General features: G+C 48.5%; 1 protein-coding gene across 1 annotated transcript in view; it reads right to left on the bottom strand.

Moving 5' to 3' along the window:
• Positions 1 to 25,849, bottom strand: part of PAPPA (pappalysin 1) — a 230,519-nt gene that overhangs the window by 187,369 nt on the left and 17,301 nt on the right. Inside the window, exon 2 of the mRNA XM_032478289.1 lies at positions 9,112 to 10,174. Within this exon, the coding sequence (XP_032334180.1) occupies positions 9,112 to 10,174 (1,063 nt within the window). The remainder of the gene's footprint in view (positions 1 to 9,111; positions 10,175 to 25,849) is intronic.

The following is a 25,849-nucleotide window of genomic DNA, read 5'->3' as shown; positions in this document are numbered from 1 at the left end:
GCCTTACACTTGACGTGCAGTTCAATAAAGACAAACCACCTCTGTTTTGTAAGCTGTGGCCACCACAGCGTTCTCGGTACAGGTGGAATCTCGGCAGACTGTGTAGTTTTGTCCTAATTATTTAGCCATGGAAACCACGTAAGTGATATGAAGGCCAACCCAACAACAGTACATTTGAGGAGGACAGAGCAAGAATTACAACATCATCATCAATGTGTTGAATCAATATGGTAACTTCTGGGTTTTAGTCTGGACCGTGGCCTCACACAAATCCTCCAACTTCAGGCAAATCCCAGATGTACCTGAAGGTAGAACCACGCAGTCATTATGGGAGAGGTAGCTCTCTCTGGAGGGCCGTGAACAAGGCTTCCACAAAATCTGGGTCTCTCGAGAGGTTAAAAAAGAGACAGCTCTCAAGGGGTCACGTGACAATCAGAGTTCAAATCTGGGGAAATAATGCTGGAAAGTATGACATTGTATGTCAGACTGTCGAAAGTATCATTAAATTGAAATTGATTTTTGGAAAGAGGATGCCACGTTCAGGGCCAGAGGGAAAACAGAACAGCAGACATGTAGGTCCATCGTGGGGCTCTTTCAGTGGGCTGTTGCTGGGACTTGAGTAACAGGAGCTTCCAGCTTGCCACAGAGTGTAACAGTTCCATCGCTGCTACCCCATACACGCTGCACTCAACTAGGTACAGGCGCTGGAAAATACTCAGAAGGCAGGGGCTGTCTCTTACTTCCCCGAATGCCCCCAGGGTCAATGCATTTGCACCTTTTCAATCTCAAGCCCCTCCCCGGCCCCCTACTTGGACTCCAGCCTCAGTGCCCCCAAGTCTGGAGTCAGGATTACAATGTCTGAGCAGGAACAGATCTAGGAACTCTCCTAGCCCAATTCTCCCATTTTACAGATGAAGAACTGGAAGTCACAGAAGTGACTCACCCCACGCTGGCCACGAAGTTACTGGAAGGATCTGGTCACTTCCTTCCTTACACTTTGCCAAGCCACAGCCGTAATATGTTTCTCTACCATGAATCTTCATGGGGAAAAGCTCTCCCTTCATGTCTGACTTCCACCCTCTGGAAGATTCTCCGTGCTTTGGTGGAGTTACAGTCACCACTGCCCTTGGTGGCCATAAAAATAGTTCAGTAGTCAGCAGCCAAGTTCAAGGGTAAGAGCTGTGGCTGGCTGGCTGAGCTCAAAAAAGGCTGGACTTGCAAACATCAGAGATGTTGAGATGGAGACAGTTATCCCCTTACCCGCCCTACCCTTCACCACCAGACCAGCAAAGCAACCTAGAACCTAGAAAAGAGAAAGAAGGAGAAGCAGAGAGAGGAGAAAGAAAATGCCCTTCTGTAAAAACGGGGACATGAGAGCCTGTTCATCATCTGCAGAGAAACCCGTGAGCAACACGCACTGCTGTCCGCACGATGGCTCTGTGTTTCCAGAAAGTGTGCGTGGAGGTGTGGGGGTCCCCCCAGGAGGCGGGGAGTGGCCGGCTGTGAGTGTGAAGGTACAAGCTAAGCAGTTATCAATTTGGGGGAATATGTCTCACGGAAAAAAAAAAGTCAGGGTGTCTGTCCCTTCGATCCTCCCTCAGACACCCACCACTTTGCTCCCCAGCCTGGAAGAGCGGTGGACAGAGCACGGAGGCTGTCATGAGTGGTCAGTATCACCCGTGGATGGAGAAAGAAGAATGCCAGTGCTGACGGGGGCAAAGCCAGAGTGGAAAAAATACCCAACTGCCTCCCGCTGAGGCCCTCACAAGGGCACTGAGCGCTCCCAGCTCCCACCGTCCAGGGAACGGGAGAGGGAAGCCCACAACTAGGAAAGGGGGGAGAGAGGCAGCAGCTCAGACCCCGGCGTGTTGGGGGCCTACCCGATGTGTCCCAGAGGAAAGGGTCTGACTTTCACCTGTACACTCTGACAGATGGATGTGCTGTGGCCAGAGTCCCAGGTGCAGGTGGAAAATAGCCCCATCCTACACTGCCTGGAGGGGTCTTGAGCACTGGGGCACTCATTTGGCTTCCAGCTCCCTCCCTGGGATGGGCACTGTCAACTACTCAGTGGGAGCCCAGGATCCCAGACATGCCTTTGCTTTTTGGTGGAAATGCATAAACTTCGTGTGGCCTTCTGCTTATCTCTTGAGAAAGTGGATACTTTGGCATTTAGTATGTGCAGGGCTTTTGGAATCAAGAAAGTCTTTTAAAAATGGAACCCACAGGAGCCAAAATCAAAGGGCCCTTGGTAGTACAGTGTGATTAGGTCATATCCACTCCCACTCTGGCCTGGAAGTTCTAGTGAAGGGGTTCAGGATCCGGGAGGGGCTGAGAATTAGGGGATGTGAGTGTAAGAGGTCAGAGGATTTCCCAGAGACAGAAAATCCACAAACAACAAGCACTGTTATTCTGAGCCTCACTACATGCCAGGCACTCACTGTTCTCAAGGGTTGACCGGGTATAATTTCATTGCATCCTCTAAACCACCCAATGTTACTTTCATCTCCAATTTTACAGAGGAAGCAACTGAATCTCTGATAAAGGAAGAAACCTGTTCAAGGTTATAGAAACGTTAATCGCCTTGATTTGCATCTGCTCTGTCTCCAATACTTGTGACTTATTTATTTGCTGGGCTGTCCAGATCCCCCCTACTCTTCCTCACGGACCACTGTCTTGAACTCCTTACTCACCTCATGTATAGGGGCCATGAGCAGTTTTTCTCTTGCTCCCCATTTACCCCTCTAATCTGCTCTCAAAGACCAAAGTCACGTGTGCACAAGGGTCACAGATGGGACCTGTGAGTAAAGGTGAACTTTGTTCAGAAGAAAAGCATGAGGGGAACCCAGACTGGATCCGAGAAAATGCGGTCCTGGATATGGGGTTGGTGAATGTACACTCAAGCACATGTGGGGGCTGGTCAGGGTCGAAAAATCTAACAGCTTCAACCAAATCGGCATACCACCCATAATGACCAGTGCCAACACTGCCTGGGATGGTTCCATGCTGCGGAAATGTGTGCTTTAACACAGTTAGACGTTTGGGGCATATTCAAAGTAAACCAGTGTGCGAGCTCCATGAGTCTGATATAAGCGATGTGGTCTTCATTTAAAAAGACCAATTCTGTGGCCAGTCTTTTAAAAAAAAAAGTTAGTATTTTAAGAATGAAAGTCATCTGGGTAAACGTCCTCAGTGTGTGTAAATGCAGTTTCAGCCAGACCTTCTTTATGAGCCTGTGGTCTCCGGAAAACAACGCTGGCAGAGAGGAGCCCGTGTGCGCACCGGAGCAGGAAGGGAACCTCCCCCGGTACCTGTAGCACCTCCTAGGTGCCAGGCACCGTCCAGGTGTTTCATACACACGGCTTTATTGAAATTTCATGGCATGCCACAGGATAGCTGTTCTCACCCAATTTTTACAGATGAGAACCCAGCAACTGTTACTGAAAGATGGGCCAAGAACGGACATGGAACCAAGACCCACATCCTGGTCAGTCTCCAATACCCCATCATTTTCCCACCACAGCAGGCCTGTTGCTGCTTTCACGAACGTTAGTCACATTACATAAACTCTGATAGTCTGATTAGAAAATTCCAAGCAATTTATCTTACATGATTACCGAAAAAGAATGAACCAAGTTGCTGAAAAAAATAACAATGCCTTCTTTCAGCTTCATGCTGGTTTTCTCTTCCCAGAACTCTTTCTGGGATATTACTTTATGTGTCCCCCAAGGCAACTGTGTGATCCTGGTGGTCAGATATTATTATTATTATTCCCTTTCGATAGATGTGGAAATGGAGGCTCAGGGAGATTTACAGACTTGCCCAAGATTGCATAACCAAGAAGCCACCAAGTCAGGGCTAGAATCTATTTCCTGAATCCTTCTCTCGTTCTGTTATCAGTCTGATGGTCGGAGTGTGACAACCTGAAGACCAGGCAGTGGCATCTACCTGCGTGAAGTCCTGAGCAGACCCACCTCTTTCTCGTATCCTCCCCACACCCTCCTACCTCAACCCCTCTGCTCTCACTTTTCTCTTTTCTATCATTCCAAAGCGTACTAATGCTAGAAGCCTGTTTGTATCCCTTCTCCACCAGGAAACCTCTCCTAATTTCTCTGGACCATAGTGATCCTGCCTTTTCTCAGAGCTCATGGAAGGAAGCCTTATCATCTGTGGGGTTCATGTGGAAATTAATCATTTGCTCTCTGGCCATCTCTTGAATGACTGTAACAAAAAGTCATTAAACCACAGCATACAAGCACTTCCAGGACATAGATTATATCCTGGAGCCCTAGGGCATTTATCACAATACCTTGGCTACTGAAGAATCTTAACAAAATGTGGATGATGAGTAAGAACACAATCATCCTGAACAGAAATTTTCCAAGTTTCAGACTGCCAGCTGCTGAGACACTAAGGCCATGCAGTGGGGTGCAAATGCCTCAGAAGCAGGAGTGAGCTCTTGTCCTCAGCTCGGCCCCACTCCCGCTGCAAGGCTTGGGTCAGCGCTGTCTTTTTGGGGAATTCACTCTCCTCACCTACAGCAACAGGGGCTGGACCACTCCACTGCGCCTTTCCGCTCGGAATCCCTGATTCTGTGCAACTTTAGCAGATTTGGAAGGAACTGGGGAGAAGGAAGTATATGTTCTATGAGGTCATCCCAGAAAAGAAGAGAGAGACCCCAAAACGTGAAGGCAAACCGTCTAATGACCTCTGACAAGGAGCAGGGGAAGAGACTGACAACCACAGATGCCAGCAGAGGGGGTGAGGAGCTGGCCTCAAGGCTTATCCCAGTCCTTTCCAAAGATTCCCAGCAATGTCAACTTGGGTCCCCCCCCCCCCGCAAAAAAAAAGTCTGGCCCCAGGGGAATGCCTTTTTTTTTTTCACAGTATCTTTTTTTTTTTTTTTAATTAAAGTACAGTCAGTTACAGTGGGGAATGCATTTGTTAGATTAAAAATAGTAAAAATGTACATGCATGACTGGGACATTGTGCTGTGTACCCAAAACTGACACATTGTTACTGACTGTACTTCAATTTTAAAAAATAATAATAAAGAGAAGACAAAAAAATGTTTCCCTGCGAGCCATCAGTGTGTAAGGGAAGTCTCTTTGTCCTGTCCGTCCTGATCCATATGAATAGATATCCAAGGACAAAGGTGAAGTTCACCTAGCAGTGCCAGAACTTGTGGTCTGGAGGGGTCCAAGCAGGAACTCGGGGGGTGTGTTGCAATATCCTCTCACAGTGGGGTGTGTACAGCCCAAAGTGTCAACTGCCCCTGGATTTCCTCATACTGGGGATTTCTATTAATATCCAGGTCTTCCATCTCACTTGTAAAAAGATGCATGAAACATATTCTAGCTTGTTTGTGGACAATTCTGATGGCCTCAGGTGAAGTTCTGCCCCACTGGCTCATCTGCAGGACGGCAGAGAATGGCCAAGGGTTGCTCCCTTTTCCACAGGACAGGCCTTTAGAGACTTGAAGTACATGCGTCGCGGCCCTTAAGGGCATGGCCTCGTGAGAATTTTCTCATCCAGGCCAAGCGTCTTCGAGTGGTTCTACGACACAGCCCCTGGCCCCCCGCTGCCTCTGTCCCCTCCTTTGCGCAGATGCTCCTTGGCTGTCTTTATCATCGTCTCTTAATAAGGAAACTCGCTGCCAGTGTAGCTCGAATAGTTCTGCAGTGGTTCTTGGAAACTATGGCCCTTATCCGAGTGTCTTCTGAATTCCCTCACTCAGCACTTCATAATCGCAAACTCTCAGGGATATTTGGGAAGAAGAAGAGAGTGGGGAAAGAAGGCGAGGGGCAGGTATCTGGGCATGGCAAGAACGCAGGTCAGCTCTCAGAAGCTGGGCCACAGCAGACCTGGGACCAGGACTCAGAGATCTAGAGCATCCTTAACCCCAGTTTGCCCACAAATGGATCATGTGAGCTTCAGACACAGCTTCCCTCTATGGGGGAAAGGCGGTTTGGACCTAATGATCTCTGAAGATATTTCTAGGTCTGACCATTTCGATGTCTTCTGCAGCCTTCTGCTAGACTGGGTGCTCTCCTATAAACACAAACATGGACTAAGGGACCCAAGGACTTGTAGATAAACAATGAGTTCAAATGTGTTAGAAGAAATGGCAGTTCTTAGATGGACTTGGCCAATCTGCCCAGCTGCAAGACTGGTGGATCTTCTTTTACTCAAGGGAACTGCTATCTACATTATCAAAATGATGAATTTTAATGAGTGCTATTCAAAGTAAGCAGCGCACAAATGGGTTCTTACTAGTCTACAGCAGTGAGCGCAGAAATGGAGAGTCAGCCTTCAGGAACCTTTAAGAACTCTGGCACTGCCTGACCATTCTCGTGCTGTTTTCTGTTATAGCAATTCACTTTTGCTGCAGATTGCAAAAGTATCAGTTTGCAACGCATAGGAAACAAAACAAAACTAAACTGGTTCTTCACCATAGATTGAAAAGTGGTAATTTAACTACTGTCTTTTTTGTCTTTACCCATTAAGAAAGAGTGAGAGAGAGAGAGAGGGAGGAGGGGAGAAAGAAAGAAAGAAAAAAAGAACGAAAGAAAGGAAGGAAGGAAGGAAAGAAGGAAGGAAGGAAGAGAAAGAGAGGCAGGCAACGCAGGAGCACACTCTGAGTGAGAATTCACTGAAAGTCACCTAGACAATATCAATTTAATTTTCACTGCTTCTATTATAGATGCCTGTCTCCCTTCCTTCCTCCCTCCCTTCATTCCTCCTTTCCTCCCTTCCTTCCTCCCTTCCTTCCTTTCCTTCCTCCCTCCCTTCCTTCCTCCTTTCCTCCCTTCCTCCTTTCCTCCCTTCCTTCCTTCTTTCCTTCCTTCCACCCTTCCTTCATTTCTTCCTCCCTCTTTCCCTCCCTCCATTTTTTTTTTTTTTAAGTTGCAAAGCAAGTATTTCTCTGCGAACTTCCACAGGTTTCTCTCTGCACGCAGGAGAGCTGATTCGGCCAGAACGTTGTCATCCCCAGCTTCATCAGGAGGTAACACGTTCCTGGTGGGGCTCACCCAGGGCACACGACTTTCCAGCTAGCAAACAAACAGGCCCTGGCGTGAGCGGTCACAGCACTGGCACATGGCGGCTCACAGTCATTCTGGGCTCTCAATCCCGTGACTCAGAAAAGAGGAGGCCGTGGGAGCCTGCCAGCCCTCTGTCTGCTGATTGCGAGCTATCTGGGACCTGGGGCCCCACCACCCCAGCACAGCATACCGCTGCAGAGGGCAGCTGACCTCGGTCCTGACCCAATCATACTCAGCAGTTTTCTCCCAAGGCTTTAGGAAAGCCACCCTGCCTGTCACCCTGCCTGTCACCCCTGTCCTTTGACTCTGCCTCTTATTGCTCCTTGGACTTAAAAATACCCCCCTTCAGTGGGAGCTCTGTAGTCAACAGACCTGGATTTGAATCCAAGCTCTCCAATTATTAGCTAAATGTCTTCCCTGTTCTGAATCCTGGATTTCCTTCAGCAAAACAGCTGAGAGTACCCACCTTCCTGGTACTTGGTAGGAGCTGAATAGACAATTGTTGCAAGAATGAATGAATGAATGAATGAAAGAATGGACGAATGACTTTTAGCTACTCGTGGCCCTGTGCCCTCCCCCACGCCCACTCTGCCTGGGCATACCAGTAACTCCTGGGAGTCCAGCTCAGTAGAGCACACACTGCATTAATCTCAGAAGACTTACAGTCCTGATTTAGCCGAATGGCTTTCCTGACCCATGATCTTGGCCAAGTCATTTCACTCTCTAAGGCTCTCTGTTTCCCCGTCAGTCAAGAGCAAATGCTAACTCAGTCCTGTCCTCCTCACCAAATCCTGTCAAAGCCCAAAGGACAGCAGAGATGAAAGTGCATCATGACCTGGAAGGAACTGGCCACACACCAAGGCTTCTTCCCACACTGGCTGCTCCTGACTCTGAGCCAAGGTGAGAGGGTCCAGGAGCCCGCCTGGTGCCAGGAGGCTGAGCTGACATGCTCTCTGGCCTGGTGCCAGGCCTGACATCCTCCTGCCAGCATTGCCATTCCTTTGCACATAGGTATTTTGTCTGTGCATGGGAGGCCCTTGCTCTTTTGAGAGAGACGTAAAGAGAAGAGTCAGCAGAAAACCTGCAGAGGTCGGCAAATGTGCTCGAGCCATCAGCAAGTCCAGGGTCCTGTGAGGTGGACAGAATAGAAAAGTTCACTGTGAACCTGGGGAGTCAGGAAAGCGGATGCGGACTGTCTCACCGGCTTAGAACTAGTTCTCCTGGGTCCCACATCAAACACAGACCACCCATGGGTTCGCCTTTGGGTTTTTCTTTGGGGTTGCTGGTTCCTCTGCCTTGAGCATCCTCCATTCTCCCCTAAATCAATCTGGGATGTCCAAACTGTAGCTAAGCTTTCCCCCAAAGAGTCAAGCAGCAAGTCAGCTGCTTCTCTTTGACCTCCCATGGCACTCCCTACACCCAGTGCGCACTACCTTACATTGTACAAGACAGACACACTTATTGAGGGTGAATGACCTGCCAGCCCCAAGGAGACATGTGCTTGACGTACCCTCTCTCAGTCTGAGAAGCAGCTTGACAAAGTAGGTACCTTGACGATTCCCATTTTACAGATGAGGGAATAGCTTGTAAGAGGTCACAAAGTGAGGAAATGGGATTGCTGAGATCTGAACCCAGCACTGTCTGGCCCCAGCCCATGCCAGCTTTAGCAGCACTGCCCGAAGAATGCTCTGCCATGATGGAAGTGTTCATATGGCTCTGTCCGGTATGGTAGCCAGTAGCACCAGGTGGCTACTGAGTTTCTGAAATGTGGCTAGTGTGACCCAGTAACTGGATTTGAAACTGTATTTCATCTCGGCTCTAACTTTACCACAGCTATTTGCACTCAGCCCAGGTCATCCAGTTTACACTCAGCTTTCTGAGAAGACAGGGTCCTGAGTTTTCCCTCTTAGCCCACAGGAGGCTCTCAATACATATTTTTTGTAACGGACTAAACTTGCTTAGGTCCCCGTGATTCCTTGGTGCAGCTGTGTGAACCGGATTATTCCGGGAACCCCACTGGGCGTCAGGTGCGCAGGGATGGAAGTGGGAGGAGTTGGGCTCCCTTACTTACCTGTGGGGAGAGTCGGGATCGAAGCAGGTCTTGGTGACGTCAGTGATGTCGGGGTCGCAGCACTCCCCGCCGTCGAAGTTGAACCGCTCGTAATTGCAGTCCAGGTCGCACACCCCGTTCTGCTGCTTCTTCATGAAGGCGGGGTAGCGCAGGTGGCGGCAGTCCCCGCCGTCGTGGCCGGTCAGCGTGTGGTTGCACTCCGGGTCGCAGTTCTCGTCCCCGATCTTGCTGATGTCGCAGTTGGCCAGGATGAGGCGGTGGCGCAGGGACGAGTTGCTCACCTCGAGCACCTCCAGCTCCCAGGAGATGTTGTAGTGCTTGAAGGCCTCGGCCAGCTGCCGGTGCTGGAAGTCGATCTGCTGGCGGCTGACGGTGGGGTTCTCGCCGCCGTCGTCGCGAAGGTTGACCACGCGGTAGCGCACCACCTTGGGCCTGCGGAACCGTGGGAGCTGGTTGTAGCTGGCGATGACCTTGGCGTTGTCACACAACGTCTGCCCGCACAGCGGAGGCTCCAAACTTGTGTCCAGCAGGAAGCCGGGGGCGCCGCTGAGCTCCACGCGGGGGCTGCTCCCGTTCTTCATGGGGGACCAGGCGCGCTTCACATCCTCCCAGTTCTCCTGGAGGAGGAGCTGAGGTAGAGGAGTGTGCAGGCCGTGGGTTTCCATGTCCATCAGGACCTCCCGCTGCGTCCTGGCCACCTTCCACAGGCTGAAGCGCTCCATGTAGCCCCGGTAGTTGTGATTCAGGGTGCTGCCTCCCAGCATGAGGACTTTACACTTCTCCGTCAGTGGGCTGAAAATGCCACCCACCTGCTCCCCAGAGGTTGCCACCTGGGCGCCATTCACATAGAGCTTCATCAGACGTCCATCGTAGGTGGCAGCCAGGTAGACCCACTGGCCTGGAAGGTAGCTGTGGTGGGCATTGATGGTGGTCACTTGCCGGGCCCGGTCTGTCTTCAAGGAGAAAAAGTAGCGTGGGTCTCTGTTGCCTTGGTCACTGACGGTGTGAATGCCCACGACCCATCCTCGGTCACGTGAGGCATAAGAACATTTGTCATATAGCCCTATGTGGCCCCAAAAGAGAAAGATGAGTCAATAAAGGATGGAAGAGGGAGAGGGGTAAGTTATTTCTCTCTGATAAAATTTATATCAGGATGTTCTAGACCAGGAATTTTCAAACTGTCCTCTATGGGATCCTGGCAGTTACTAACAGAGCCTCTGGGACCAACCCTATGGCAGGGCAAGGGCTAGAGGAACGGAGAACACAGCTCAGTTGCCTTTGGGAGGTTCTCGTCACAATTTCAACCCAACTGGTTTCACTTTTATTGATTTCTGAGTATGGGGCATAAAAGACATTTGAGAGGGGAGGATATAGCTCAGTGGTCTATTGCATGCTTGGCACGCATGAGGTCCTGGGTTCAATCCTTAGTACCTCCATTAAAAAAAAATTAAATATCTAATACCTAATTACCCCCCCCAAAACTAACTAAATAAATAACAACAACAACAAAAAACCAAGAAAGACATTTGTTTGCAGAGTGGGTGCTTGAGCTAAAGAAAACCACAGCAAGAATAATAATTAAAATGTAAACCTTTGATTTTGCCGAACTGTTGAATAAGGAAGAGGACCTTCTCATTAAGAGCATAATGTAAGTGTAGGACGACATCGGTGGTGAGAGGAGGAGGTGAGAGAGGAAAAGGGAGGTGATAATGAATAGAAGATGCTCATTTCGAAGGACAGTCCTGACTCCAGCCACCATAGCATCAGCCCCCAACACTCATCAGTGAGCAGTGGTGGAGAGCTGTCGGGAAAACTGCCTGGAGAAGTGAGGGCCAAGGGCTGCAAAGCTCGCAGTAAAGCTTCTGACCGTAACAGGGGTCCTGGCTAGCCCTGACATCACCCCCAAAGAAAGGCAGACACGCTCACTATCTGAGCTGGAAGGGCTTAAAGATGGCCACCTCCAATTCCTTCACTTGAAAGGTGAGGAAGTTGAGACCCAGGGAAAGGAAGGCATTTGTCAGGTTACAGAGAGTCAGCGACACATTTCCTGAGACCCAGTTTAGCTTGTTATTCTTTTAACACTAATGCTCATATTAAAAATAATAATAATAATAATAATAAAAGCATCCTCTTAACATAAAAAGACGTTGGGGGCTCCTTCATTAAGTTAAATTTTCCAAGCCGCTGTGCCAGGTCAGGCATCGTGCTACGGTCTGTGCATGCGTTAATTCCTTTAATCTACGGAGCACCCCCAAGGTGGTGATACTAAGTTAACAGAAGAGGAAACAGAAATTGATGGAGGTAAAGAGATGGATGGGTTTAAGGTCAACTGGTTGGTTAAGTGGATCCTAGATCCATCAGACCCTGGGATTCACTGTCCTATGTACTAACTCTATGGAACGTCCATCTCCCTCATCAGCGCTACCAGCGATCTGTCTGGATCAAATCACCTGCCTGGGGCTGTCCCTTTTAGCTGAGTGTTTGGGAAAGTTCCAAGCTCCATGTCTCTAGACTTACTCTGGGAACCCTAGGAAGTTGCTAAGCAGATTCTCTCTGGATCTAATTATCTTTATACTCACCAACCCCATTCTCATCCTTTCTGGAATATACCCAGTGTCCTTGGCACAGACAGGCTGTTGGATGGGGAAGAGGCCTTTCTAATTAAGAGTGTATTTTAAGTGTCAGATGATGTATGAGACCAGGTGGGAGGAGGAAGAGAGGGAAACAAGAATGAATAAAAGATGCTTATTTAGAAGGACAGTCCCTGCTCTCAGCTGAAGAATCGTTGCGGTCACCATAACTTTGAGTGTGTGTCTGCCATGAGCACTCATCAAATGAGCATGGAGAGCGTCCAGTAAAATCAATCGAGGAGGCCTACACAGTCTGTCCCCCTTTGTGGGCAACGGGGCCTCAGAATTTGTGTGAATCTCTTTGTTAGCAGCTGACGTGGATGGTAGCTTTCGCCAAGCCCCTAAGTCCGCCTGCACCTCTCCTACCACTTCCTGTCCCACAGTCCTTCAGGTAACGGCCAGAGCCCCCTGCAAAGGCAACCTGCTCTCACACCTTGATGAAGCACCGAGTACCTCCTCCGGGTCTTGGCTCTTTACCTGGCAAGGGAGGGGACTGGATGAGGTTCCTCTCGTGTGCTTGGTCCAAGTCTGATTTTCCGTGTCCCCAGACTTCCCAACGGCTAAAACAGAACCGCCTCTCCCAAGAAGCTCCCCAACAGCCCTGTGAGGAATAATCATTCTCTTCTCTGAATGCATCTTACTTTCGGGAAACAAGACACATGCTCTCTGGTTTGGAGTCCCCCCCTAAACTGGATGCTTCTTGAGTGATGACTCTGTCTGGGTCACCTGTACCCTGTCGAGCACCTTGCACTATGCCTGGCACACAGCAGGCACTCAGCTTACACTTACGTCTCATGAATGAGCACACGAATGATTCTAAATAGAGTGGGAGAAGAGGAAAGGACAAACCGAGTCAAAGGCACTAATTTACGTCTCCCTGGCTGAAAGACAGAGAGAGTCAGAAGACAGAAAGTGCCCTTGCTCAGGCAGAAAGAGCAGATTCTTTGGACTTGGGGTAATTCTGATGACAGCTATTCCTGGCCGCACATCTCGGGCAAATCACTTCATCTCGTGGATCTTAATTCCCTCATCTGTAGCTCTCTTTACGTATGTTGTCGTACTTAAAAGACACAGTGGATGTGCCATCCTTGGCATACAGCGGCTGTCTGAATGGGAGTTCATTTTTAAGACGCTGGAGGGTCTGGGAGTGATGTCAAGGATGAAAAGTGGAAAATGACTAAAAACAAAATACAGAAATGCCAGAGAGAGAGGGGACCCTAAAGGCATCTTGACGGATGTATCAAGAGCTAGTAGGATGAGGGTTCGAAAAAGCACAAGTCCTCCCCAACTCTACTGTCAGACCATACTTAGAGATCATAAATCCCCTTTGGCTTCGCTACTATTATGAGACTCGCATGTTAAAAGCTGCCTCCGCACTGACCTCTCCAAGGCCAAAGCTCTGACTCCAGATTTGGAATGAGTTACCCCAGATCTGCTGCTGCTGGCTACAGGCGGGAGCCATCAGAACACAGACCCCGCCCTTGTGCCCAGGAGCCCACTGCTTGGCTCACCTTCTCTTCCTCCCCCGGTGAACCCCTACCCCTTGAACAGAAAATTCTTCTAATGAGAAAATTAACATCTGAAACAGGATCCTTTCTCCCTGTCTTTCTCTCCCTCTCTCCCTCTCCCTCTCCCTCTCCCTCTGCAGGTTTTTATTTTGCCAGGGGCTCTCAGTCCTGGTTTTCCTGTTGCCTTTGGAAGGCGGCTGGCTGGGTGAGCAAGGTAAAATGTTTACACATCTGTAGGATGCCCTCAGTTCAGAACCTTCCCGGGGCTCGGGACCCAGGCTCCAGCCACCTCTATCTGCAGCTGTGAGAGGAGAGGGAAGCAGTGAGAAACGCCAGACTCCACGACACAGAGCAGAGGACTAAGAGATGGCTTGGCCCCAGGAGGCAGGGAGGAAGGGCACAGAGAGGGTTTTCAGTGGAACCAAGAGGAAATACATTAAGGGAAATGAGAACCTTGAAGCAGTGGCTTCAGAAGCTCAGAGGGAAATATTTACCTGGAGTGTTAGTGGTGAAAGGAAATCACGGCACTTCAATAGGGATGGGGTGAGGTGGGGGTGGGGGTGTGTGGCGGTGATGGGGATTTATTTCTGTGTGAAAATAACGTAATCAACAGTAGTCACATTTCAGGGGGCTGGGAGGGAGGCACCGCTGTACCACCAGCCCAGAACCAGGGATCTGGAACCAGAGATGTGGGTTCAGCCTGCTCGATGACCTTGCCGGGGACAAGTCACACCACCTCTTATGCTGCCTGGCCTCATTTCCCTTCTCCGAAAAAGGAGGGGTTAGGATTAAATGATCCCCCGCTACAATTTAAGGGCTCTTTTGTTCACTGTTAGAATGGCTCCTTGTAAGTAGGAGATGCTTCAACATTACATGCTGATTTGAATTGGATGCCTCATGTCACCCCTAATTCCTGCATGCTTAGAGGATCTGTCCTCTGTGTATCTACACACCAGACATGGAACTGTGTTCTCTGAGGACACGGGTGTACCCCACCACACCTCCATCCCGGCCGGCCCCATGGTTCTCCAGGAAGACAGAGATGGAGCGAAAGAAGCAGTGAGACTTCGTCTGAAGTTGGCACCATCTGCGTGGTACCAGAGGTCCATCACAAGGGACACATCCCTGCCGGGCAGGATAGAAGGCCAGAGGCAATCCTGCAACCAGTCTACATCTGACTAGCCTAAACCTGCCTCAAAGCAAGAAGCACCGGAAGCAGACAGTGAAGGTGCCAGAGCCCACTGACAAGCCTACGAGGCGTCCGGGGCACCTGGTGGATGAGAAGCAGAGCCCAGGGCAGTCGGCATCTAATGAGCCCCTGGCCTCCTGCAGGTAGGCTTGCTGTGAAAAGGGCTTCAGGTCCCCCAGAAGCTTGATATTTATTTGTTTTTATTGCCTCTGTTTTCTCTCATCTCACCCCAGAGATGAAAAGCATGGAAGAAGGAGGCGAGTCCAAAGGTAGAAGGCTGGAAGGTAGTCTAACACCTACACGAGGGCCGTACTGGGAGAATTCACTGGGCTCTGGGGTCCCCTCTCAGGGCCACTGTACCCGCCCTACCCCGGGGCAGAGCTGTGTGGCCACGCCAGTCCACCCCAGGTACAGACAAGTCTTCCTCCCACATGTTCACCATACTCCTCCCTGTCTGCAAACTCCCCACTTTTGTAATTACTCCTTGTCTGTTTCCCCAAGTCATATGTCTGTTGGATTCCTTTCTAAATGCCCAGCATCGAACACAGCATCCGGTACCTTGCAGGTGCTCCATAAAGTTTGTCATTGGAAGCATAAAATAAAGGGAGGAAGGGGGGAGGGGCATTTCCTTACTGCTATGTTCTTTATATGAGCACATTACTCTTTATTTAGAACTTACTAAATGCCATGTGCTCTACATGAATTCTCTTACTTAATCTTCACAACAAAACTATCAAGACAGCCCATTCTTCAGGGAAGACAGAGACTCAGAAAGGGAGAGGCTTGTCCAAAGCAACACAGCTTAGAATCCACGTCCATAGGAGTCCCAGGCCCAGGTTCTTAATTACATCACTGCATTAAGCGTCGAGCGCCAAACACTTTATTGTGGGCTGTTGGAAGACACGGTCCCCTCCAAAAATACTCCTGTAAGACCCACAGCACCAACACAAGCACGTCGAACTGAACTGCCAGTCAGGAGGCTGCTTTCTGTGTCATTCTTCTGCCTGGGCCTAAAAAATAATGGACTAAGAGTCAATGGTTCTTTATTACCAGTGCTTAACTGTTGTAGTACTTGGCTTGCCCCACTTCACTGGGACTCCAGGTCTGCCTGGGCACGCTTGTCCATCTGGAATCCACAACACCTTCCTGGCCTTGTCCCTCAGCATCCGAGCCTCCAACCCCAGCCTCCTTGCCTTTCTGACCCAGCTTTGTTCCAGTGTCCAGGCTCTATACCGCAGTGTCTTTTTCTCCAAGTTTTCTTCCAGGCTGCTGTCACACTCCATTTTCCTTTCCATCTGCTACAGGCTGAACTATGCCCCCTCCTCCCCAAATTCACAGGTTGAAGTCCTAGCCCCTACAACCTCAGAAGGGAACTTATTTAGATACAGGGTCTCTAAAGAGATAATGATGTTAAAAAGAGGTCATTAGGGTGGGTCTTAATCCGACTGTTGCCCTTATAAGAAGAGGAGATTCAGATACAAAGGGAAGATGACGTGAAGACCCAGGGAGGAGAAGACAGCTATCTCCCAGCCAAGGACAGAGGCCTCGGAAGAACCCAGCCCTGTAGACGTCTTGATCTCAGCCTCCTAGGCGTTAGAATTGTGAGAAAATAAATCTCTTTTGTTAAAGCCATGCAGTCTGTGCGGCTTTGTTACGGTAACCCCAGAAAACTATAATACCGTTGTTCAACAAATTTTCTAGACTCTCCCACTGAAATTTCCCTCAAATCTTTCACTGCTTTGGACCCAGTTCAGAATCCTTCTCTGGTTACAATGCATTGCCTCAACTTACTCAGTTCCTACTGTGAGCAGGGCTAGGTGTGCTAGGAGGCTACATAGGGAGGGGCCCTGTGTTCCAGCCTGAATGTGCATTTCTGAAGCCCCTGCTGTGTGTCGAGCATGTACAGAGCTGCTTCTGGGCCAAGGTGCCTCATACAAGCCTCACAGCAACCTTGTACAATAAGTGCTATTTACAGATGAGAAAACTGAGACTCAGAGAGGTGAGGTTACCTGCCCAAGGTCACACAGCACTAACTGGTAGGAAAGACTGGAATTTAAGACTCCTGATTTCCAGTTCAATCCCCCCACAGATAAACAGGACCTCAGTTTTGCCTCCATCCTGTTCCCCCTCTCCCAGGATGTTTCCCGGAAATGGCTTAATGCAACACAAAATTAGCTCTGATGACATTTGACTTTCTTTCATCACTATCTAGGTAGGGAGAATAATTAGCAAAGAATGACAATTAATATCAAGTTTGTATTATTGTTTCCTCTCATTGGGAGAGTGGATGTGAAAGGGGAGAAAAAAAAAACTCTTCCTGGGTCATTTCTGCCTGTGACGAAGTAGCATTTTCAAATAAAAACAGTTGGCCCTCCAGTCTGCAGGTTCTACATCCATGGACTCAACCAACTGCAGATCAAAAATGTCTGAAAAAACATTTCAGAAAGTTCCAAAAAGCAAAATTTAAATCAGCCATGCACTGGCAACAATTTACATGGCATTTACATTGTATGAGGTATTAAAAGTAATCTAGAAATGGCTTAAAGTGTACAGGAGGATGTGCCTAGACTATATATATGCCAATACTACCTCATTTTATACAGGGGACTCAGGCATTTGTGGACTTTGGTATCTGTTGGGTATTTTGGCAGGTCTTGGAACCAGTTCCCTGTGGATACCAAGGGACAACTGTAATGACAATAAAAATAAACATTTGCTACAGACCTTTAGGTAGCAGTCTCCCTGCTAAGCACAGACCCCCCATTTAATGCTCATAATAACCCAGTGAAGTGGGCTTTACTGATGTTCCCTCAAGAGAGAAGGAAACAGGTGCAGAGGAGCGAAATGATTTGCCTCCAAGGATCCCAGCAAGAGAGCGAGGGATCACAGCCGGGCTGACGCTAAAGCCAGAACTCTCTTCCCAGATGCTTTCCTTCAGCGGGAATAACTCTTAGCCCATGGTCAAGGTGTCCGTGCTCCTTCGCCGCGCCCCTTCGCTGCTGTGGGTCAGTGGACAAGCAGCCCCCATTCTCTGGGCATGCTCAAAGCCTCCCCTATGAGGCAGGAGAGTTGCACCAGATGGCGACAGAGGTCCCTTCCATCTCAGACTCCCTGCGACTCTGAGATCCCAGGTCCTTTAGACGTCCCAGCCTTGGTTCCTACTGTGAGGGAGGCAAGGTGGTGGAGGAGGGCAGGAGGCCCTCCAACTTAAGGATGTCGGATGTCCACTAGCTGGGGAACATCCTCCATGGGAATACAGAGGTGAGAGGATGTGGGGGTGAAAGGGGGAATTTAGGTCAACAATCTGGTTTCTTTCAGAAGGTTAAAAAAACTTAAAAGCTAAAGGTTGGAGCTGGTCCTTTTTTTTTTGTTTGGTTTGGTTTTGTTTTCCCTTCCATGATTTAATGGCTGGTATCAAAGCCACAGAGAAATGCTTGAGAGAGCAATCCTATGGAAAGCTTTTATCTGTCTAAAGGAGGGTGATTAAAACAGACAGATTTGGGTTAAGTATACCCATGGTCCCTGCTCTTGGTTCATTTGTGGGGGAGGACCTCCAAGATGACCCTGGAGGACTCGCAGCACCAGGCATTCGGAGGAGGGCAGGGATGTCACTGAGGCAGGTACCTGAGTGACTGCCCCTCGGCATCCTCACCCCTCCAGGCCCACCTTGGCCCGAAGGATTGCTCTTAGGCCAAGGGCGAAGGAGGGGGCTTGAAATAAACCATACCTGGCTGGAGGCTTATCCAAACTGGACTAAGTTCTAGACATCCTGGTTTCCTGGTGTAAGAGAGGCTGGAGCATCAAGAGTGACAGTGACTCTTTGGAACAATTCACAAGGTCTGGATTAGTTCAGTCGTCTCCTATGTGTTGGCCGTGCAGGTGAACATGTGCGGCCAGACTTCCCGTTGCAGGACGAGGTGGAGCATCTTGACTGGCATCCATGGTGCCATCTGTGTCTGCTCTCTGCCTGTATTCTCTTTCCCTGCTGGGAGCCATCACCTGGAACCCCCCTGATAACATGGGTCCACTTGCTTTTTTCACTAGCTGTGTGACCTTGGATGAGCTCATCTGACTCTCTGAGTCTGTTTTCCCAAGTGTATTCCAGGGATTAAAAAGCTTTACCCTGTATACTTCACAGGTCTCTTCTGATTTGAGAGAGAGAGAGATAGAAAGGAAATAAACATACGCATACTTCCTTGTAAACTATTTAAGGCCACTCAGTTGTAAGGCAAGGTTGACGAGAGTATGCCTACATTTCCCAAAGTCCATTCTCTGTATTAACACACAGACTTACATAATGCATTTGGCAAAGTGCTCTTAAGGGCTTAGGGTGAACCTGTGCTTCCCTCTGGACCTCGACTCTCCATCCTGCCTCCTTTGCTCACACGGAAGCAGGCTGTGTGGACACAGGAAGGTCAGGGTTTTCTAGGCCAGCAAACGTGCATTCAAACGCTGGCTCTGCTATTCCATTAGCTGCATGACTTGGGAAAGTCAGGGCATCTCACCTGTACACTGGGGACGGTACTCCTTACGTCTGCCGGTTGTAGGGGGAACTACTGAGATAATGAATGGACCCAGACTTGGCACATGGATGCTGGCAACATAACAAGCAGTAAGCACTTGTACTGTGGAGTTTTATCTGTTGGAATCCCAGCTCTGCTGCTTGTTAGTTCTGTAGCCTTGGGCAAAATCCCTTCACCTCCCTGATAGTTTCCTTCACTGTAAACTGATAATAACAGTACTCAAGGCATAGTGCCATTTTGAGGATTTAGTAAGAGAATGCAAATACTCATTTGCATAGCACATGCTAAGTGTTAGTTATACTTTTTAATTGCTATTAATAATAAACGTCTCTTCCTTTTCCTCAGAACTGGGACTATTTTTTTTCCCTCCTTCTTCTGTGCTGTTAAAACTTCTTCTTTCTGACACTGTTCTCCGAAACAGGGAGACATGTTCATCACCCTCTTTTTCACACATTGTCATTGAAATGGGTGCACATCAACTTTAAAACAGAAAGTGGGAGGAGGAGAGGCAGAAAAAGACAAAGAAGAAAGAAGTGGAGGAGGAAGAAGAGGAAGAGGACGAGGAGGAAAGGAAGAAAGGAGGAGGACGGAGAGGCATGTACTTTCATTGTTCACCCTTAAAGGTTGCCATAGCATGAACGAACCAGACCCCGGTAGACTGAGTGGTGCTGGTGTTGGAGCTGCCCTGGAGAAGACAGCCTACCTTTGGTCTTTCTGATGATTTGAGGGCCTACAAGCTGTCCCTGCTCACTCACTAAACCTCAGAGACAATGGCATCATTTCAGCAAACTGACAAGGACCAGTGCCTCCTGCCATCCGCATTCTTCACAGCAGCCCCAAGTGCTGACCCTTGATATTCACAGAATCAGGTAGAGTCAGGACTAGAGTTTCCCTTAAAGGTCATTCAATGACCTTTAACAGCCAACCTCCTGAGTGAATCACCAGCACAACATCGCTACTACTCTGTTCATACTTTCAGAATCAGAGAACTTCTTAACATCTGAAGAAGGCCTTTGCACCTCTGGACATTTCTCAGTGCTAGCCTAGAGTGAGCCCAGACCACCTCCCTTTCCTGTCCACCCAGTGGTGCAAGATCTGGACTGACTGCAGAAACCCATGGAGTTACTCAGTACTCTTAACCCCAAGAGAGTCCTAGAGATGTCAGAGGCTTTTCTTTTCCCTTAGGAAACATGCCTGATTTATTAGTCTATCCATTCACTAATTCATTCAACACATATCCACAGAGCATCCACTGTATCTGGTGCCAGCTGGACATTCAAGGTATGGAGCTATACCCTCTGGTGAGAAACCTGCTTTTCCCTAAGGCTAGTGCCAGTCCTCCTGTTGAAGCGATACAGATACAGTAAGAGCTGATACTATGCAATTAGGAAGACTTGCTATTACCACGCCTGCCTCCCGACATTACCCCTAGCATCATTACCCTGGTATGTCCTAATGCCACTCCAAGCCACATGAACCTCCTGAGAAATGAACAGAGCCACCATTTATGATGTGCCATGAACGAGAACTTTACGTCCACCATCTCATGGAATTCCTGTAACTACTCTGTGAGATAAGGTCTCATGGTCCCATTCTGTGGGCGAGGAAATAGAGACTTAGAGTCACATGGACTGGGCAGAGGTCATCTGACTTATAATAACACAAACAGGATTAGAACCCAGCTCTGACTCCAAAGCCAGGCGCTTCACCAACACCTTATGTTTTCTATGGGTAAGTATAAGCAGGAAGTGTTTCTAATTAGTTGAATATTTACTTCTTCATAGAGTCCATATTTTCATCTTCCTCATATTGATGATTTACTCTGTTGGTTTTGACAATACAGGAAGCATTCTTAAGCCTCCTTGAAGTTTTAAAGTGTACAAAGCATCTTTATTACTTCATCAGCTTCTCCCAGAACCCGCTAAGAAATGGCGATTCTGATTGTACAAATGGGGAAAGTGACCGTAAAGAGGACACATCTGTTTACCTCTAAGCCATCCATACATAAATACCCAATAAACATTTGCTGAATGGATGAATGAGTGAATGAAAGAATGAAAGAAAGAAAGAAAGAATGAACGAATGAAATATATTCCCAAGGCTTGTGAAGAAACCTGATTTGAGCAGACACTGAGGTCTGGAACCATCTTTATAGGATTGGAACAAGAGTCCTGACGTGGAGGCGGGACTAGGTACCCTTGTGACGCTGGGTAAGCCCCGTCTACTTCCTGGCCCTCCAATTTTCCATCTATCTACTGGGAGGTTGGCATCGGTGCTCATTAGGTTTGGTTGTGTGAAATACTGAAAAGAGTAACAAGAAATCAGTGCAGCTGTTTGCTGTGTGACTAAGCTGCATGACCAGAGGCAAGCTGTGATATTTCCGGCCTCATTTTCTCATCTGTGAAAGAAGAGTGTGGTGAAACCACTTCTAGGCTTTTTCTTGAAAATGCAGGGAAAGATTTCTAAATTGGCAAGGCTATGACAGGAACTTCTGCCCTGAGAGTCCCCTAACGCACTGCTGATCTTGGGCAAATTCCCTTTATCCAGGGTTGCGCCGTGACATTCCCGGGCCCTGGGGATTTTCTCTTCCCTCCCTAAATGCATCAAATTATATATTATGATTGTATTGGTATCAAGATGTATATAATCAAGAGGTTGGGTTCATTATTACATGTGTATTCTTGTTATAGTGACATTTTCCTTCTGATTTTTAAAAGAAATTAAGCAGTTTTTATGGGCCCCTTGAAAGTACTGTGGACCTCAGGCACTGTACCAAGTACAGCTCCTGGATGAGTTGGCCTTGGGTCCATCTCTACGAAAGGTGGGTCCCAACTGACAGAACAGCACCAGAGGAGGCACTGAGCACATGCAGCCAATCCAAGGAGCTCAGAGGGATGGGGAAGGTTCCTACACAGGCGAGCCCAAAGATGTAAACTTCATAACTGATGGAGGCCCACAGCATGTTATGTAAAAACTCACCCCAGACAGTGTGGGCTGAGTCCTGGAAACAAAAGCTCCTCTCTCGGGCGAGCCTACCATCACCTCATCCTGGCCCGCACGGCTGGGGTGAGCCTTTCAGGGAGAGAGATGGCAAAGGGAGATAAGGAAGGGATGCGGCCAGACAGGCAGATCCCTGCTTTGCCGGGCTGGTGCCATCCGGAATTACTCTCCACTGCAGGGCGGGCATGAGAGCGGATGCGTGGCAAGCATTTACTGCGTGCCAGGCACCGTGCTAAGCTCTCTGCCTGGGGTAGCTCAGGTAACCTTCACAGTAATCCAAGCAGGGAGGTATTAATTACCTCCATTCTACAGACGAGAAAACTGACACTCAGAGAAGCCCAAATAACTTGCCCACGTCTGAGTAACTCACTGGCAAATGACGGAGGTGGGAGTCAAACCCAGGCAATCAGTCCCCAGAGTTCACATTCTCCAGTTCTGAATTATGCAGCCCAGACGGGAAAACTGATGCATGGGGACAAGGGAGAGTATCTAATTATAAATAAATAAAGCTTAATAGGGTAAGTTCTAGTAGAAGTATAAGCCAAAGGGCTCAGCGGAAGGAACACTTGATTCGGACAAGAAGGCTCCGAGAAGTTTTCTTGGACCAGTGACACGAGAACTGGCTTGCATGAGGAAAAGGAATTTGGTGGGGGGGAGGTTGGGCAAAGACCTTCCAGCCAAAGGTGAAGCATGAGCCAAGGCAAGAGCTGCGAAGTCACCGGAAGGTGGCTCTGGAGATGGGGAAGACATCTGATTTGATGGAACTGAGAGTGTTTGGAGTAATAGAAATGGAAGCACGAGGCTGGACTGCAAAGGGCTGTGAACGCCACGCCAAGAGAAATGAAGTTTATTCCATGGACAACAGGGAATCTTTGGTGGGTTTTGAGGAACTGAGTCCATGGCGGGTAGGGATTGTCAGCTAGGGATTTCATGGTGTTCTTATCCATACAGTCATGGAGCTGGAAGGACCAGGACTCCTGTCTCAGGACTCCCTGTCCAGTGCTCATTGGCAGTCTGGAGCCATTCAGCCTTAAAAGCTTATAATGAAAAGTGTGGAATGTAAGCAAAATTTTGAAAAGAGGGCTGACAGACTTTTCAGATACGAATTTTCTATTGTTTTAATATCCGCTAGAAAATTGTGAATTATAACTCAACTCAAAGGAGCTGTTTAAAACTCCAGATGGATAAATGGTATTTAGATGCTTACTGGGACTTCAGAATTTAAATTTTATTCCACTAGGTGGAGAATGACCTAGCTCAACCTTCATCTTGGCCTCTGGTTGACTTTGATCAGATATCATCTACCTTCTGAGGCTTGGTTTTCCCGTCTACTCAGCTGAGAGAGGGTGGAGAGTGGACCTCTAAGTTCCTCTCCAGCTCTAAGAGTTTATCCCATACACTCCTGAGGTGCAGGTACTGTGTCTCCTGCGACTTCATCCTCCGAGCGCTTAGCCTGGGACCTGATGCAAGGTAGAGCTGATAAACAATGTTGAACGTGTGGAATGAATTGAGCTTTTAACTCAAGACTCTGGCGGAATCTTCAGGGGATTTTAAATGGAAAGTTTGGAATCGGTGACCCTTTTTTAAACAAAAAAGCATAAAAACAAGCAGATCAGTAACCCAGACAGGCTAGTATTTCCTCTCTGGCTGTAAAAGCTGTTGAGGAACTGAAAGACTCTGGAATAGAGAAAAGGTTGATGGGGAGGGGGGCCAGGACCCTGCAAAGTCAAGGGGGAAACCAAATGTGAAAAAGCACAGAGGTGGGAATAGTGTTCTAAGAACACCAGATAATTCTGTCTAATCAGAAGAACCCACCTGAGACAATGGTTCTCAACCAGCGAACATGTGGTGAGGTTTCTGCGAACATTTTTGATCACAGCTAGGGAGGAGGGGCTCCTTCTGTGTCCAGTGGGTAGCGGCCAGGGATGCTGCTTAACATTTACAAGGCACGGGACAAAGTCCCACGACAAAGAACTAATTATCCATTCCAAAATGTCAGCATTGCTGAGGTTGAGGAATCCTGACCAAAGGAACGAGGAAAAGCTACAGTAGGAAATGATGTTTGAGGAGGAAGTTTGAATGTGAAGCTAAGGAATTCTGACCTGATCTAGAGACGCGTGGAATGGTTAGCACAAGGACTCTGGGGACCAATTCAGCTCAGTACTTGCCATGTGACCTTCAGCAAGTCACTTGACTTTCCCGTACTTCATTTCTCTCATGTGGAAAACGGGGATTTTATAACAGTACCTATTTCAGAGGGTCACTGTGAGGGTTAAAGAGTTTATACATGCAAAGTCCTCAGAACGGTGTCTGGCACACATTCTGTGCTAAATATGTTAGCCATTATCATTACCATGTGTAGGTAATAGGGAGCTACAGCAGACTCAAGTTTGAGAGAGGAACCAAAGAACCGCTTCAGTTGCTGATAATCCTCAAAAAATGATCTAGAGCTGTGTGATCATCATGTGATTGTTACATCCACCCAGTTAATAATCCTTCTTCCATCAGCTTCTGCTTCAGATGACACCGCAGGCTGGATGTGTCTGGGTCTGCCTTGCTGTTCAAGCAGCTCCCTGTCGGGGCTCTGTTTCCCAGATCTCCATGAGGCGCAAGCCAGCAACCAACTGTCTCTTCAGTCCAGGATCCTTACGGCTTTAATGAATAAGTGGAAGGAGACAGAGGAAGCCAGACATGAAGACAGATGGGAAGATGGAGAGGCAGGAAGGCTTCCACAAAAGCTGCTGCCAGTGACACACGCTGTTCGCAGGGATTCCAAGGACAGAGTTGGGGGCGTGTTTTAGAGGTTTGTTTGAGCTACTGATACTGTTCTCTGGGAGCCCTTGTTTGTAAACAGATATTTCTGCTGACGCGGGGCTTTGTAAGGGCGGACAGAGTAGGGTAGGGGGTGGGGTGGGGAGAGTGTTGGAGAAAAAGGCAGGTTGTGTCCGCGAGCCTCAGGCCATGTGTTTGTTGTTGGGAATACAAAGACCTCACTGTATTAAACGAAAATGCTTGTTTTACAAGGCGAGTGGGAATATGATAGGTACATGTCGAAAATGCTTCGGAAACTGAAACAACCCCATGCCACAAGGGCTTCCCACTACATCAGGCATCCAGAAGCACACACGGATCACGAAGGTGTGGGATCACTACACAAGGGCTTCGGGCTTCGTGGGCAAAGAGAGTCCCAGGAGCTGAGGGACTGTTGGCTCCCTTCCCTGCTCCCTTTTAGGAAGCCCGCCCTTTCCCAGAGAGCCCTGCCTCTAGTTCACATTCTTGATTGGTTTCCCACCACCTGCTGATGGATGGATAGAAGCTGTTATTGATCTAAAATATCAGTGTTGATAAAGGAGCCTCCAGTGGTCAAGACCCAGACTCAGAGCCCTACTGGGAATCCTTATAATTATACAACTAAGCAGGCTGAGCACTTGCATTTTTTTTCAAAGTAGTTCCCAACTTCTGAAGTGAGGTTTTCAAACTGTACTCTAGTAGAAGTGAAGGGGTCAGTGGAGGTGTCTCAGGAGATTTTTTTCAAGGACTCACAGAGGCAGGAGAATCAGAATTGGAGTCCCCAAACTCATGCCCTGGCCTTAGCATACAGCCTGGTAAATTGAATATTACCTGGATGGAAGGGTAGAATGGATGGATGGATGGATGGAAGGGTGGAGAGATGGAAGTGTGGATGGAGGGAGGAAGGGAGAAAGGAAAGAAGGAAGAAGGGAGGGACGAAGAGAAAAGGAAGGAAGCAGAGAGGGAAGGAGGTAGGTGAGTGGATGGTTGGACGATGACTGGATGGACAGAGGAGTAGATGGATATTTGGATTCACAGATTCATGGGTAAAGTCCACAGTGAATAATTATGGTCAGGACCACCTCCGGCCACATTTGA

Source organism: Camelus ferus, chromosome 4, assembly GCF_009834535.1.
Source record: "Camelus ferus isolate YT-003-E chromosome 4, BCGSAC_Cfer_1.0, whole genome shotgun sequence".
Taxonomy (NCBI): Eukaryota; Metazoa; Chordata; class Mammalia; order Artiodactyla; family Camelidae; genus Camelus; species Camelus ferus.
This window is presented reverse-complemented; position numbering and strand designations above follow the sequence as displayed.